This window comes from Phlebotomus papatasi, chromosome 2, assembly GCF_024763615.1.
Source record: "Phlebotomus papatasi isolate M1 chromosome 2, Ppap_2.1, whole genome shotgun sequence".
NCBI classification, from domain to species: Eukaryota; Metazoa; Arthropoda; class Insecta; order Diptera; family Psychodidae; genus Phlebotomus; species Phlebotomus papatasi.
Genome location: NC_077223.1, coordinates 84,109,214 through 84,123,721, shown reverse-complemented (window position 1 = coordinate 84,123,721; position 14,508 = coordinate 84,109,214). Strand labels below are relative to the sequence as shown.

The 14,508-nt window shown below is 33.8% G+C and overlaps 2 protein-coding genes across 3 annotated transcripts in view; one reads left to right on the top strand and one right to left on the bottom strand.

Moving 5' to 3' along the window:
* The window catches only part of LOC129804763 (protein Lilipod), a 35,917-nt gene that overhangs the window by 3,700 nt on the left and 17,709 nt on the right, over positions 1-14,508 (bottom strand). For both annotated transcript variants that reach the window (XM_055852357.1, XM_055852356.1), the window contains exons 4-5: positions 12,621-12,689; positions 1,398-2,078 (exon numbers count right to left, since the gene is read on the bottom strand). In XM_055852357.1, the coding sequence (XP_055708332.1) occupies positions 1,398-2,078; positions 12,621-12,689 (750 nt within the window). The remainder of the gene's footprint in view (positions 1-1,397; positions 2,079-12,620; positions 12,690-14,508) is intronic.
* Positions 5,979-12,751, top strand: LOC129804787 (tetratricopeptide repeat protein 12). The gene is made up of 4 exons (XM_055852385.1): positions 5,979-6,435; positions 11,720-11,819; positions 11,896-12,137; positions 12,368-12,751. The coding sequence occupies exons 1-4, from the start codon at positions 6,305-6,307 to the stop codon at positions 12,594-12,596; spliced, it is 702 nt and encodes a 233-aa protein (XP_055708360.1). The 5' UTR covers positions 5,979-6,304; the 3' UTR covers positions 12,597-12,751.

The window sequence follows — 14,508 nt, the reverse complement described above, 5'->3', positions numbered from 1 at the left end:
TTTTATCGAGTACTTTTTATAAAGTCAATACCCATAAGTATCCTATAGACCGCATAAAATTATGATACGCTATCGTGATTTTTTGGAATACTGTCTCAAAGTCAAAATATGAAAAAGTGTCCCAAACCTCCCCGGTCTCCCATATTTCATTAAAATCGCTTTAGCAGTTCTTTTTGTTGGTAAAATAACAATTTTTCGGAAGGATAAAGGCTTCTTATGGACTCCCAGCGTTCATGGTCCTGGCTCCCGGTAATTTTTTAGTCTTTTATATCAATATCTACAAAATACACATATTCTCATTTCTGGATAAGAACCAGTGCCCATATACTTTTGACCATTCTTCCTTCTAAGTAATAGTTTTTATGCTCTAGAACTTTTCCTCTATAATTTATAACATTGGTCCTAGAACAAAAGTTGTTGTTACCAATACCAATGTCTATACTTTGACATAGGTCCCGTTCGTGGCGATTTCGGGACCAGATTTGACCATTCTCCTTTTGAGCCCGATCGGCTCAATCTGACGAGGTTTCACTTCACATTGGACCACAGAAGGTGGGATTCAATTTCAAGAATTAAAATCGTAAGGTGGCTTGAAACTTCGTCGTGGATACGGGATCCAGATGGACCATTAATACCTCTGGGGAATTGAATATAATTTTGTTTTTCACAAAGTTTTAGGAAATACTACTAAGAACGTCACTATCATTGGTTTTACAACCTTTTAGGACAAGTTTTGAGCTTAAAATTAATGTAATGTAAAATAGGCAACAAGTTGAATATAGAACCTAAAAGACCCTTTTTTATTTAGCTGTTTCTGGATTATTTTTTTTTCGCATCCTTTAGAATTCTCGATACCTAAAGAAAATAACGAATATACTCTAGGAAGAACATTTTTTTTGGAATGATTATAACCGACGAAGATCAAATTCTTGTAGATTATTACAAATGATTAAGTAATGCCCAAATCTAGGCTATTAATTCAGAAGCCAGATTAATTCCTGAGCAGACGTTTTTCGTTAAAAGAATCGTGAAATTGGCTCACTGAATATGTTACTGTCTGGAAAAAGTTAACGCTGAACCTTACCAAAAGCCTTGGCTTTAAAAAAAATTGACTGTCAAGCGAAAAAATATCTATAAAAAACTGAATTGTTTTGGGAAACAACATTTAGAAGTCAATTAAATTTTTATTTGTTAAAGAAAACTATAATTTTTCGCAAAGAATTATTAGTTGCGTATAGAAAGGTAATCAAAGATTTTCTAAAATTTCCCAAAATTTCAGTAAAAACGCACATAATACGGTTTATCAATCGTATTATGTACTTGATAAAAATATTAGGTAATTTAAGTTAAAACGACTTCTATTAAAAAATAATAATGAATAAATTGAGAAGACTCACCCAAAATCCGGGAGAGCAGGGGCAGCGCCGAACTGAGAATGAGCACCATTGCACAATTGACAATGAGCTGTGACAGGGAGGTCTTCCTCCTCCGTGGCCTCACGTGGCGCATGAAGGGCATCGTGTAGAATCCCACTGAAGATGTTGCACCCAAATAGAAGATGATGCAAACTTCCAGGGCCGCTCCCAGTGGCCCTAACTTCGACAACGACGTAATTCCCAATGTGAATTGTCGCGTGCTGAGCGGCAACGCTTTGATGCCAATCAGCAGCTCCAATGTATTCTGTACCACCAGCAACACCGTGATACCGGTGAGAAAGAGCAGCAGAATCATGGCAATGGGATAGACAAAGTTCCTCTGGAATGCCGACGAAGAGCGCAATTTATCCAACTCTCGTCGATCAGACTCTAACTCTCTCAGTCTTTCATTGAGCTCATGCTCTTCATGGCTATTCCCATTGATTCGCCTCTGGTACAGCCCATCAGACTGCACCTTGAGCGGATCATAGGTTGCAGGAGGTGGTTCCACGTGATTACTGGCCGTGGCCAATTTGCGTCTCACGCTTGCCTCTTCCAGATTGAAGGCATGAAACTCCTCATTGACGTCCCGCAGTAAGTGAGGCTTCACCAACACTTGTCCCACGACGCCAAACAGGCGTACAAATCCCAGGGGAGTGCAAACTGGAAGAGATGAAGGACGGTAGGTATAAATCTCTTAATCTCTTCATTCAATAGGATCTTTCTTGTCTCATGAGATGCGCATTTGAGAAAATCAGCAATAAATTCTCCCTTTGTTTGGCACACACAAACAGAGAGAAAAGCAAATATAAAGAGATAAGAAATGCAACTATTTTCCCAAGAAAATTCGCTGATTTATTGTTTTTGTTAAGATTCTATCCGTAATATGATTTGAATTTCATATTTGTTCCATTTTGACCTAAATACTCTTTGAAACAATTCCTATTTGTGCTTGATGTGTTGAATTTGTTAAAAGTAAATTATTTCACTGATAAATTTAGTACACAAAGTTATGCCCTAGCCTAGACACACTTGCGGCTTAAGCCGATAGACGACTTAGTGGAAAATGATGGAAATACAGTTTAATAAATATTTCGAATATAATTACGCTAAGCCATCTCCCGGCTAATCCTCAGGTCTGTCGAGGCTCTTATAGTCTTTTATTGTAAAACAGGACTTTTTAGGGAATTTTTTAAACGTTATTATAATTCCAGTATAATTGGGTTTAAATATCTAAGAATCAGAATATTCTTGCAGTGTTAAAACTTTAAGGATTTGTTTTTTCAATTAGACCTCTTTAAAAACGTTGAGTTTAAATTCTTGTATAAGTCTTCCTAAACCCTTACAAGTCAGATACATGGTTCTAGTAAACCCCGAAACAAGTCCAAACCAGAAGAGTTTGGTTTTCACAAGAATAAACTTACCGAAGGAGACTAGAAAGAATTTTCTACCGCCAAAAACTAAAAATAAAGTGAATTATTTTCAGTGCCTTATTGTGCTTTGCATTAAGAAAGCTGGAAAATTTTGAGATTTTACTATACTAAAGAAGCCTTGGAGTCAGAGCGAAAAGCTTTGATAAAATCATCTTCTTCTGAGCTACCTCTTACCTGCGACGCTTAACTCTTTTGTCTCCTTTGGGACTCTGGATATCCATGGAAAAAAGATTTTTCTTGGACTATTTAGAATCGATAAAAATCCGATTCTTCTGGATAATTACAAACTATAAGGATGTCCAAATCTAGGATATTTTTTGCAGGATCCCAATTAACTCCTGAGCTAAGATATTCTTGGTCAAAAATCGTGAATTTTCGATTTTCTGCTTCCTTGCAGATATTGTGACTTTTTTGATATTTCTAGACCAGAATAAGGAAAAACCTCTCGGGGTCAATAAGTATGATAACTAACAATTACAGATTACATAAATTCGAAAAACAATTTTTTTTGTTAAATTTTCAAAAAAACTTGTTCAAACTTTATGGGTACTCTCGTCCCAAAAATCTAGATGTCAAATGTAATGTCCTGGGGTGGTATGATAACTTTTCGACACTATCGAATCGATAGTGTCGATAAATCTATATCTCGTAGATTAAGTGAGTGTCGACTTTTTATGCATTGTTGGGCCATTCATTGTGACATTCTTACAAGAATGTGACAGTTTATAAATATTTGTTTCAGTTACATGAAGTCCTGCTATCGTTTAAATTTTTCAGAATCGACAGTCGATAGTATCGAAAATAAGTTATCATGTCACCCCTGGACACACAACTAAAGTCCAGAGACGACTGAGCTCGTTCATAGCCAAGTCAGTTTCTGACAAACTACAAACAAAGCCTTAACATTTTCTGGCACTCACAAAACATAACTTTCGTAGGTTTTATGCAGATATTTCTACTGAAATGCACTAGTAATCCTTTGAAAATGAAACTACTTTTAAATTTACTTCACAATTCACGTATAACAATAAGAATTATTCACTAGAATAGCCAAAATTGGCTTAAGTCGCGATTTAGCTTCCACCTCACAAATAATTCTAATTAACAATAATTATTGGAGACTATTATATCATGTACTGAGACATGATATTACAAATAGTTTCATTTTCAGAGGAGTATTAGTACATTTCAGTAGAAATATCTGTATAAAAACCCAGGAAAGTTATGTTTTGTGGATACCAGTGAATACTAAGCTTCATTTGTAGTGTGTCAGGAACTGACTTGGCTATAAACTAGCTTAGTCGTCTCTGGACTTTAGTCATAAGTGTGTCTAGGGCATAAGTGAAACCGCGACGACAGGCTTTCAAAACCTTGTTGAGTTGCTCTTGAGTGCAAGATTTGTTCTTATTCCTGGTCTTTTCTCCTTTCCCATCTAAAACAATAAGAAAATCTCTCCAAAAATTATATTTCCGGGGTTTCCTATTGAAGCATTTGCAGACACTTCAGAAAAAAACCCTTTTTGTTCACGAAATAGGTAATTATTTCATTTGAAAACTTCACGTACCATTAACAATAAAGATTAGCACTTAAATTTAACTAAAATTAGCCAGAAATGACATAAATGTTAAACAAAACGAATAAACAAGAGTCACCTCATTGTTTTTCATTGAAAAACATGGTAGATCGAAGAAAAATTCGATGGTGAAAAGATACACTTTTAATTTTTATGAGAAGTTAACAAATTAAAATTTGTGAATATAAATGGATTTTCGCTTTAATTGGAGCAAAATTAACTAAATAATGAAACTGTGGTACAGAAAATATATTAATTTAGTACTGTATTTATCATGAAAACAGTGACGTTTCCATTTGGAGTAGCGAAAAATTTCCATTTGAAGCAGGTTTTGAATTAGCTTAATTTACCTTAACTTATATAAATCTGATTTTCCATTATTTTATTTTGACTTTATCATATAAAAAATTTCAAATTTGTCATATGCCATTGTCATACTGTTACAGAATTCCTCTACAGATCATTGCACCGGGCTGGACTCGAACTCTTGTGAGTTAAGTCAATTATCTATCCGCCGAAAAGCCAACCGTCTTACCAATTGTACCATGAGATCCCCGATCCTACAACTACTCAAGAACGACCTACAGAAAAAAATATTTGTACCGTTTTGCTCTGGGGATTGGTTACCATGCTAAGACGACGGTGGACGCAAGTGTACGTAGCTGAATTGTCCATTATTTTATGTTATATAAATTTCCATATCAGAAATTTTTTTTTTGTTTTGTGCATAATGTTTGCATACCCACTGATTAAGTGCGAATTTATTCGACATTACATTTCAACTTTTAATTTTACAGGGGCATAACTTCAATTATAAGTGTATTTTGCGTGGAATACGCTTAAATTTTTGAATCTCTCATTCTTAATCTCTTTACAATAAAAAGGAATAATTATTTTTAAAAATATTTCATATAAAGTTCACTTGTGGCTAGAATTGTTATTTCAGCTGTGCCCGTGTAATTTCTAATGAGCGATATAATTTTTTTAAAGTTATTTGAGGATTAACACCATGAAAGAATACACTGAGAAAAAACGGGGGTGCGATTAACTTTTTTTTTCTCATAACTTTAACACTTTTTAGGAATAAAAATATATCAACATTTTTTAATGCTAAATTTACACCTTTTTAAGGATACAATTAACATGAAAAAGGGTAACTTTAACCCCTAATACACCTAAAAAGCATAATATTTACACCGATTTCGGATCAATACTGCAGGGTAAAATTAAGATTTCCGGAATGTTATTTTAACTTTTTCAGATTTCTCTCAGTGTTGAGCCTACAAAGCTTTTTTATCATGATCAAGAATCATTTTTTTCCTACACTTTTCTCTTGAATGTGTTTTCTTCTTTTCTAGTCCTTGCCAATAATAGAGAAGGGAGGCTCGAATTCAAGATAGCTGAAGATGATAAAATTGTTAATCTCGATGAAAGCTTCGCTTTATCTTAAGAAGAGTTTGTAAAAGTTTTTCTGACTTCAGATATGCCTAAAAGTCCAATTTAATTAAATTCATGCATCTAAATTTCAGATAATGTAAATTTCTATCTTCTTTTTAGGAAATTCTAAGCTGTTTAGACATGCAATACAACTGCACAAGTTAGAAGTTTCCCGTGTAAAAAAAAAAGAAAACAAGGACGCCTTTGCGCCTTTCTATCCATAGCAACTTGAAAGGAATTTTCCCTTGTTTCTAGGATATTCACAATCAAACTCCACCGCAAAATTCTCCACCCCATCGTCTTGTGGTTTAATCAATACTCTAAGTTTCTGGGGCTTTTCCCCTCTCCCATCATCGTCACGAAAGCCAACTTTTTCAACAGAAGACAGTTTGAAGTGAATCAGCAAAAAGAACTGTCTCTCTGTGTCTTGCGTCCCAAGAGAAATCATGGCGAAAGCCAAAGAAGATGAAGAATTTGGTGCTTTTGAGTCCAAAGTGGACGAAGTGATGAATATTTTGAAATTTATGTCCAGTGATGATATCCAGGATCAACAAGTTGGAATATCTATGGCTGATCGGTAAGTAATTTTGTTCTTAAAAAGAGGCAAACACACAATCATTATTCAGGAGAAACTTTAAGAATTAATTGTAGTCAATTGCACCATCTGTACACAAGTTTTACTGCACTTGTTCAAATTCAGAGTTATTTAGCTGGTAATTTTCTAACTTTCATAGACAGAAAACTTCCTGGTAGATCTTACAAAAATCATTGAAACACAGAGCACAAATAGTTTTTTTTTGTAATCTAAATTGAAGCACAATTAAAAATTTTCATGAACGTTTAACAGATAAAAAACAAAGAGGTCAATGTCTTTTATTCTTCTTTAAGAATAAAAAGAAGCAGGTAGCGAATCAATGATATTTTTTCGATTTAATATTTGAACGATAAAGTTTTATGGAATCGTTTATCGAGAGCTATTTTTCTTATTCAATACCTTATAAAAACATTATAGGGTAACCTGTGGTATTTCGGGACACTTTTTTAGCACTTTTAAGATTCAAACAGCTTAACGACATCTCAAATAATTTTTTTTTCATTGTTGATACAAATATTTATGTTCCTTATGCTATCCAGAATAAAATTCTTATCGAAAAATGTTGAAAAATGCATCATTTTTTATACAAAATAGCAAAAATGTAAAGAAGTAAGAGTGGTATATTTTGGGACAGTTGGGTATTTCGGGTCAGACAAAAGTCGCTATTATGCAAATAAATTTCACCGAGCCTGATTATTTACTTTTAAGTAGAAGTTCTAAACTTCACTCTTTCATAAAAATTTTGTTTGAATTTCACTTTTAAAGTGACTTAAATCGAAAACAACTAAGCACTGTTTGTGTTGACATCTGCAAAATTGATCACACTGATGGTTTTGTGCAAAGTGAAATGTGACACTCACAATTCACGCGTATTTCACGCTTACAATTAAATAAAATTTCAGAAGTTTTATGCTTATCTGATACGTACAGAGCTTAATATTTCATATAGAACTTAAAAATAATTAGAAAATAAATATTTATAGGATTTTTGATGTGCCCCAAAATACCCATATTATGTCCCGATAGGATTCGATTCGTATTGGGTAAATGCGATTCGTATTGGGGATTTCAGGGTGAGCCATGTCCTCTTCGTAGATGATTTGGTTCTTTCTGGATCTTCCGAAGAAGAGCTTCAGCGCAAACGTGACCAATTTGTAAATGTTTGTGCCGAAACAGGTATGAAAGTGAACGTAGGTAAGTCAGAGGTAATGGTGATTTCCTGACAATCTGTGGAATGCACTCTGCATGTTAGTGGAGTCTCATTGACACAGGTGGAGCTGGAGAAGTTCAAGTATCTCGGGGTGTTATTCACGAGTGATGGTAGAATGGAGGCAGAACTCTCGTCGCGAATCGGTCAGGCTTCTGCAGTTATGAGGGAGCTTGGCAGAAGCGTGCTGAGGAAGGCCGAACTTAGTCGATCGGCTAAATTATCGGTTTTCAAAGCTGTGTTCATTCTATTCTCACCTAAGGTCATGGGATATGGGTAATGACCGAAAGAGTAAGATCGCGAGTGCAAGCTGCCGAGATGAGGTACCTCCGGGCGGTTAAGGGAATCATTCGTCGAGATCGAGTGAGGAATGTAGCCGTTCGTGAGGGATTAAGAGTCGAGGAGCTGCTTCTTCGGGTTGAGAGATCACAACTTCGATGGTATGGACATGTTCAACGCATGAATGAAGAAAGATTCCCCAGAAAAGCTATGCAAGCCATTGTGAGGAGACCTCGACCTCGAGGCAGACCTAGGACGAGGTGGCTGAATCAAATTCAGAATCTTGCCTTGGAACGCCTTGGGATCGAACCTGAACATCTTCCTGAAGTGGCGGAGGATCGACAAGCGTGGGCTGCTAATTTGGATGTCATGGGCCCGCGACCCCAATAGGGATAAACGGTTGAAAATGAAAAAAATGTCCTGAAAAGCACCTTGTCCAGAAATACCACACGTTACCCTATAAGTAGATTTCTTTCATTTTAGTGCATTTGGTTTTTTTAGTCCTTGCAAAACACTTATTAGCACAGTAAACTGTTCACAGAGCTTATTGATTTAATTCAAAGAGTTAGCAAGTAGTATGCGTAGTGAATGTCTCTTTCTCCAGAGACAATATTATAAAAGAATTATGGAAATAAATATGAAATTTGGAAAAACAATGTCTCAGAATATATTTGGTTGTTTATTCTTATATACTTTTATAAAGTATAAAATCGATGACCCTACCCTCCCGCATGATTTGCTTTTCATTACATTAATTGGTGGGAAATTTTCGGTTAATTCACTTCAAATCAACAGAACTTCATCTCCTACTAATTGATTATCAAAATACCTGCAGAGGAGGGAGGTCTATTACTTTTTGGTAATGCCTTATGACAAAATTCGCTTGAATGTCAGGATTGATTCTAAAACCGTGGCATTGTCAAAAGTAACATATTAGGGATTTTTGGCAATTCAAATGACAATGAATTTTATTAAACAAATCGATCAAAATAGACTATATTTGCAAAATATTGCTAAATTAAGAGATTACCATTAAAAAATCAGTGAATTGCATTTTCGAATTTGATATTCTATTGCCTATTGGTCTTGCTATTGTCTTAACCAATTGCATTTTGCACTTCAATCGAATACCAGAATCAAACCTAAAACTTATCAAAATGAATGGATTTTCGATTTATTTAGGAGTGCAAATAATTAAATAATACAGATAAGAATTTAGTACTGTGTTTATTGAATAAAAAATCTGTATTCCTATTCAGAATTTTGCAGAATTCGTATTTGAAGCAGGTTGTAGGATATGAATTAGGCTATTCTACCTTAATAAGTCAATAGGCTATCTTTAATGAGTTTCTTTTGAAGTTCAGATAGAAACAGTAAGACGGTGCGGAGCGTCTATTTTCGGATCATATCTTTTCATTTGTAAATATGTTTGTTAGGCTAGATTTCAAAGACAATGGCCTCAATTCTGAGACCAAAATCAAAATCAAGATTTCGTATTCTGACGCGAAGCATTTATGGAACTTAAAATGTCTTAGCTAAGAACTAAGGTTTCAAGATTTTCCACACTTAACAAAACGTCACTTCTGACAAATATCTTCATTTCTCTGTTGAATTTGTTGAAATTTCGTCATATAAATTAGGAAAATTAATTATAGGACGTATTAAAGACTTAATGAGAGGCCATAAACGGGAGTACAAGACGTGTTAACCAAACTTGTGGCCTGTGATAAACCAAGAAATGCTTATGCAAGATGTAATTATTTTGCAGGTATCTTTAGGGTGGTGTACTTCGATACGTACATCTAGAAATACATACCATTTCGATTAAATTACAAGGTCAAATACAGCATCTTATAAAGTAATTATCTTTTTGTACCTTCTCCTAGGAATATTCCTCGTCAATAGTCATTTCCATACGAAACTCTTCAAATTGTAGACTTCAAAAAAGTAGACTCTCGCTAATTCGGCTCTTTTAAGATCGGTCTACTTTTAATTCGGGCAGCAGTTAGATTTGAAAAAAGTTTGTTGACATTTTTCAAGTTTGATTATGATTTTAAATTTGCCATGATTAGACTTAGTTTTCATGTGATTTTGCATTATTAAGGGATTTTCACGATATTCACAATATATTTGAGTACGTAAACTCAATATGTGTATGCAGATGAATAAAAAATCGTTGCATTTCAAAAAGTTTGTCGCCCGAATTTCTCTCTAATTCGGCTGACATTTCGGTCCCATATGCCCGAATTTGAGAGAGTCTACTGTATCTTGAAAATTCCAAGCACCTCTAAGTAAGAGGTTCTTGTAATTATTTAAAAAAAAAACAAGAAATTTGACGTTTTTAAATCTTGAAATATTGGTTCCAGAATTGCAAATCTTGATATCCACACGGTTTGTGTCTTGGGTTTCAAGATTCCAAGAAATTTGACAGATTTGACATCTTGATCTTGATTTTTTGATTTCAGAATACCAAAATCTTGAAATTTTCTCGATCTTGATCTCGATCTTGGTCTCAGAATTGAGGCCAATATTGCTAAAATAAATATCTGTAACAAACATCTCTTCTGTTTTCTTTATGTAATAGTGAGAAATTCTACACAGATCGCAATTAAATAATTAATTTATCCGATTTCACACTATTATAGTGTTAAAATTTTACACATTTTCAAATTAAACAACATTGGTTGAAATTTTTTCAACTATTAATAGTGGTAATTTTCAATCACATGATAATAAATTACCAAAATGTTGTGTATTTTTTAAACATTTTTAAATTAAACAAATAAAATGGTCGTTTTTACACTATTGTAGTATAAAAATTTAACTTGTTTTTATGTATCCAAATTTTGGCATAGTTGCATGCAAGGGCCAAAGCAGGCCAAAGTCTTTTTATGGAGTGTTGCTTGGAACCTTGTAGATAGTTTATCGTCTTTGTTTTCTCTAAAATCATTCTTATCACATTTTAAAATGAATAAAAATATACACATGGCTTTGGATAATATTTCGGCCACCTTGTTTCTCATAGTTCCTTGGTCTTCCGGAATTCTTCCAAAGTCTTTTTCTCATAGTCTCGTTAGTCGAAGCGCTATTTTTTGCTCTTCTTGCATTGTACAATCTCTATAGTACGCTAAAACTAAAAATTCATGGAAATTTGAGGAACAAAAAAAAGTGGACGAAATTGTAAGCTGGCCGAAATTGTAAGCTGACCGAAATTTGGTACAATTACCCTAAATAGAGTTTTGTAGTAGATTTCTGGAGTATTAAGAAGTAACTTCAGCCTCCTCTTTATTACTTAACATTTCAATTCTCATCTAAATTGCAACAAATTAACTTTTACATGTGCATAAAGTCTCTAAGCGCCCACAGTTACTTTGTCTTTCGTAAATTTATTTAATTTTGCAAACTTTATTCACAAATAAGCTCTCAAATCAACCCACAGATTAGCTTTTGTTGTGCCAAAAGTTTCTTTTACTAATTAGTATGCAGTCTCTGTCTGTATAATTCAAAATTTGCATAACATTTTTCTTGTGTGAATTTCTCTTCATTCACAAGTAGAATTTGGCTTTGTAATACAATTTTGTTGAAACAGTTATCTCTTCACAATGCTAAAATACAAATTCTCAAAGTCATTTTGCTTTATAAATTGCATTGCTATTCTCAAAATTGGGCTTTAACTTTCAAAGTCGTATATTTCAGTGGAAGTCAAATAAATCTGTTTAACCAAATTGAAAAAGAAAGCTTTTCAAAGAGTTTTATTGTATACCTCAAAATTCTTGGCAGATACTTGGGAAACGACAAAAAGCACCTGGATAGCGTGAACATTGACAATTTCATTGTTAAAGTCAAGGAAGATCGAACGGTTATAAATAATACAACAAATGTGAGTGTTCGCATTGGTATGCAGCATATTCTTGATAATTTGGCACGAAATCTTTTTTTTTTTTTAATTTTTGCAGGAGGAAACATCGGCAATTGCCCAAGATAAGCATGCTTTTATGGCTTCCATGGAGAAAGATGCCGGTCGGAGGTATGCTGAGAGAAAGGAACGAGAATCACTGGCTCAGAACTTGAGGAAGTTGGGAAATGCAGCCTTCCGGAAGGAGGAATATGAAAAAGCCATAAGCATGTACTCAAAGGCAATTGACCAGGTCAGAGACAGTCCCATTCTCTACAATAATCGTGCTCTGTGCTACATGAGGTAATTCATGCGGAATTGTATAATTAGATTCTGAGCCAACACACAAACAGTAAAAAAAAAATTACAATCTCTCTGCGAAGAATAACAATTCACTTTTGTTTCAATGCCAAACATCTCTTTTCTCTCTCCCCTATTAATAGTATAATTTCACATTTCTTGCTGATTTTCTGATAATAAAAACGGATTTCACCTCAATTTACATTTTTTTTTACCCCATTACATTGTCACAGAGTTGGTCTCTACAAACGTGCAATTATTGATTGTGACTTTGTCATCAATAAATTGGATGAGAAAAATTTACGATCATGGCTCTATCGTGCAAAAAGCTACTATCATCTGGGGGAAACGAGAAATTACGAGAAAAGCATCTCAGAGGCAAAGAAGAACAATCCAAAAGATCTTCCATTCATTGAGGATGTTGTAAAGGATATTGAGGCTAATCAGCAAATAGAAGATTAGAAAAAAAAACAATAGCAAACTTACCGAGCAGCAGCAGGACACCCAAGAATGACACACATGAATACAGAAATGGCAAATGATAGCTTCCTAAATCTGGAACAACAAATGAACAACATCTAATCAGTAATGTAAATATTTTTTCTCAAATACAAAAATCAATGTGTATCAATTTGCAGATTCTGTTCTTCCCCTCCAATTTCGTAATCTTCACAATGGCAATTAAACTAGAAACCTCATAATACAATTTGTTCATGCGCCAGGCGTTAACTATAAAAAAAATAACTGATTTTATTTCAAAGAGATTATTCAGAAAATTTGCAAATAAAATGATTTTAATAAATAGATGTAACAAATGATTCAACAGACTATTGTCAGTAAAAATCATTTTTTTAAGTAAATTATTAAAACAAAAATAATAAATTTTGAAAAAAAAAAGATTTCTGGTTGAGTGAAAAAATTATTTGGTCAATAAAATGGTATATAAGTAAAATATCAAAATATCCCATACCAAATTCGATTGAGCTAAATTGAATTTGGAGTGATGTTTAAGAGAAGAAGAAGAGTGCGAGAGAATGAGATAGACATATGCAAAACTTGTGAGAAAGATCCGAATTTCGACTTTATGAAATTTTCCTGATCTAAAAGGTGTGCCGGACTCACTATGGCTTCGGCACACCTTTTAAGCTCGGTATAATTTCATGAAATCAAAATTCGCGTCCCTTTCTCCCTCAAACTATTTGCATAAATCTATCCCATTCTTTCGGTCTCAAAATTGAACTGAACTAAATTTAATTTGGTGTGATGTTCATAACAAGAAAAAGAGTGCAACAAAGTACAATAGACATATACAAAGCTTTTAAGAAAGAGAGGGATGGGAATTTTTACTTTATGAAATTTTCCTGATTTAAAAGATGTGCTGGAGCTATTAAAAAATAATTTCTGGTCAATCAAAAAATCAATTTAAATCAGTAAAATGGTTTAATTTTGGCTAAATTAAAAATAGTCAGTATGAAAGTCAATTTTGATCAGCATCATCAAATACAAGTAAATAACTCTAATTAGATCAGTAAAAAAATCAATTGTGATCAGCAAAAAATATCAATTTTGGTTTGCAAATAAATCAAATTGGACAAGTACTCTCTTCGTACCGAAAGAAGTCATATGTGTGCTAGCATATTTTGTATGAAAAAATGTATGACGGAACACAGAGAGCAAAAGATAAATTTAGATCATTTGGAAATCGAATTTTGACAGTAAATAGGGGAAATGCTTCTAATTTTGTCCAGTTTCTTATTTTGGACACTTTGAGGATAACATTGGACACTAAAAATAAATTGATTAAAATGATGGATTTTTATTCCAATATTTGATGAATAATGAATTCTATCTAAATATTTGTTCTTTTTGGAAGATTTTAACACTAAATACGTTAAAATTTGAATATGATTTGAGTTGAAATTGCTTTGTTGAAAATTCAGTGTGAGCAATTGCTTACGAGAAATATGACAGAACTTCGAGGCTTACTTCAGTCTTATTTAGTTTTGGTGAAGTACTAACAAAGTTTGTTCGCTGTTTTTGAGTGATATTATTGAATATTCATTGAATATTGTGTTGATTCACGTTACTGATGATTTGTACATTTGACCTGAAGTAAGATTTGCCTTGTGAATTATATTTTTCGTGTGAAAAATGGGAAATTTTTTAAGACATTCACCAGTGAGGTGATGATTCTTATTTTGGACAGGTGTTTTTCTCACGAAATTTCGTGAAGTTTTAGCTTTTGTGATGACTAGGTTGGACAAATGCCTGGAGAAATGAAGGAGCATCATCTCTACGAAAGAGATGTAGCGAGAAATGCCTTGAAAGGCTCCCGGAAAGGGCAGGGAATGAGCGAATCCGCACGTACTTGGAG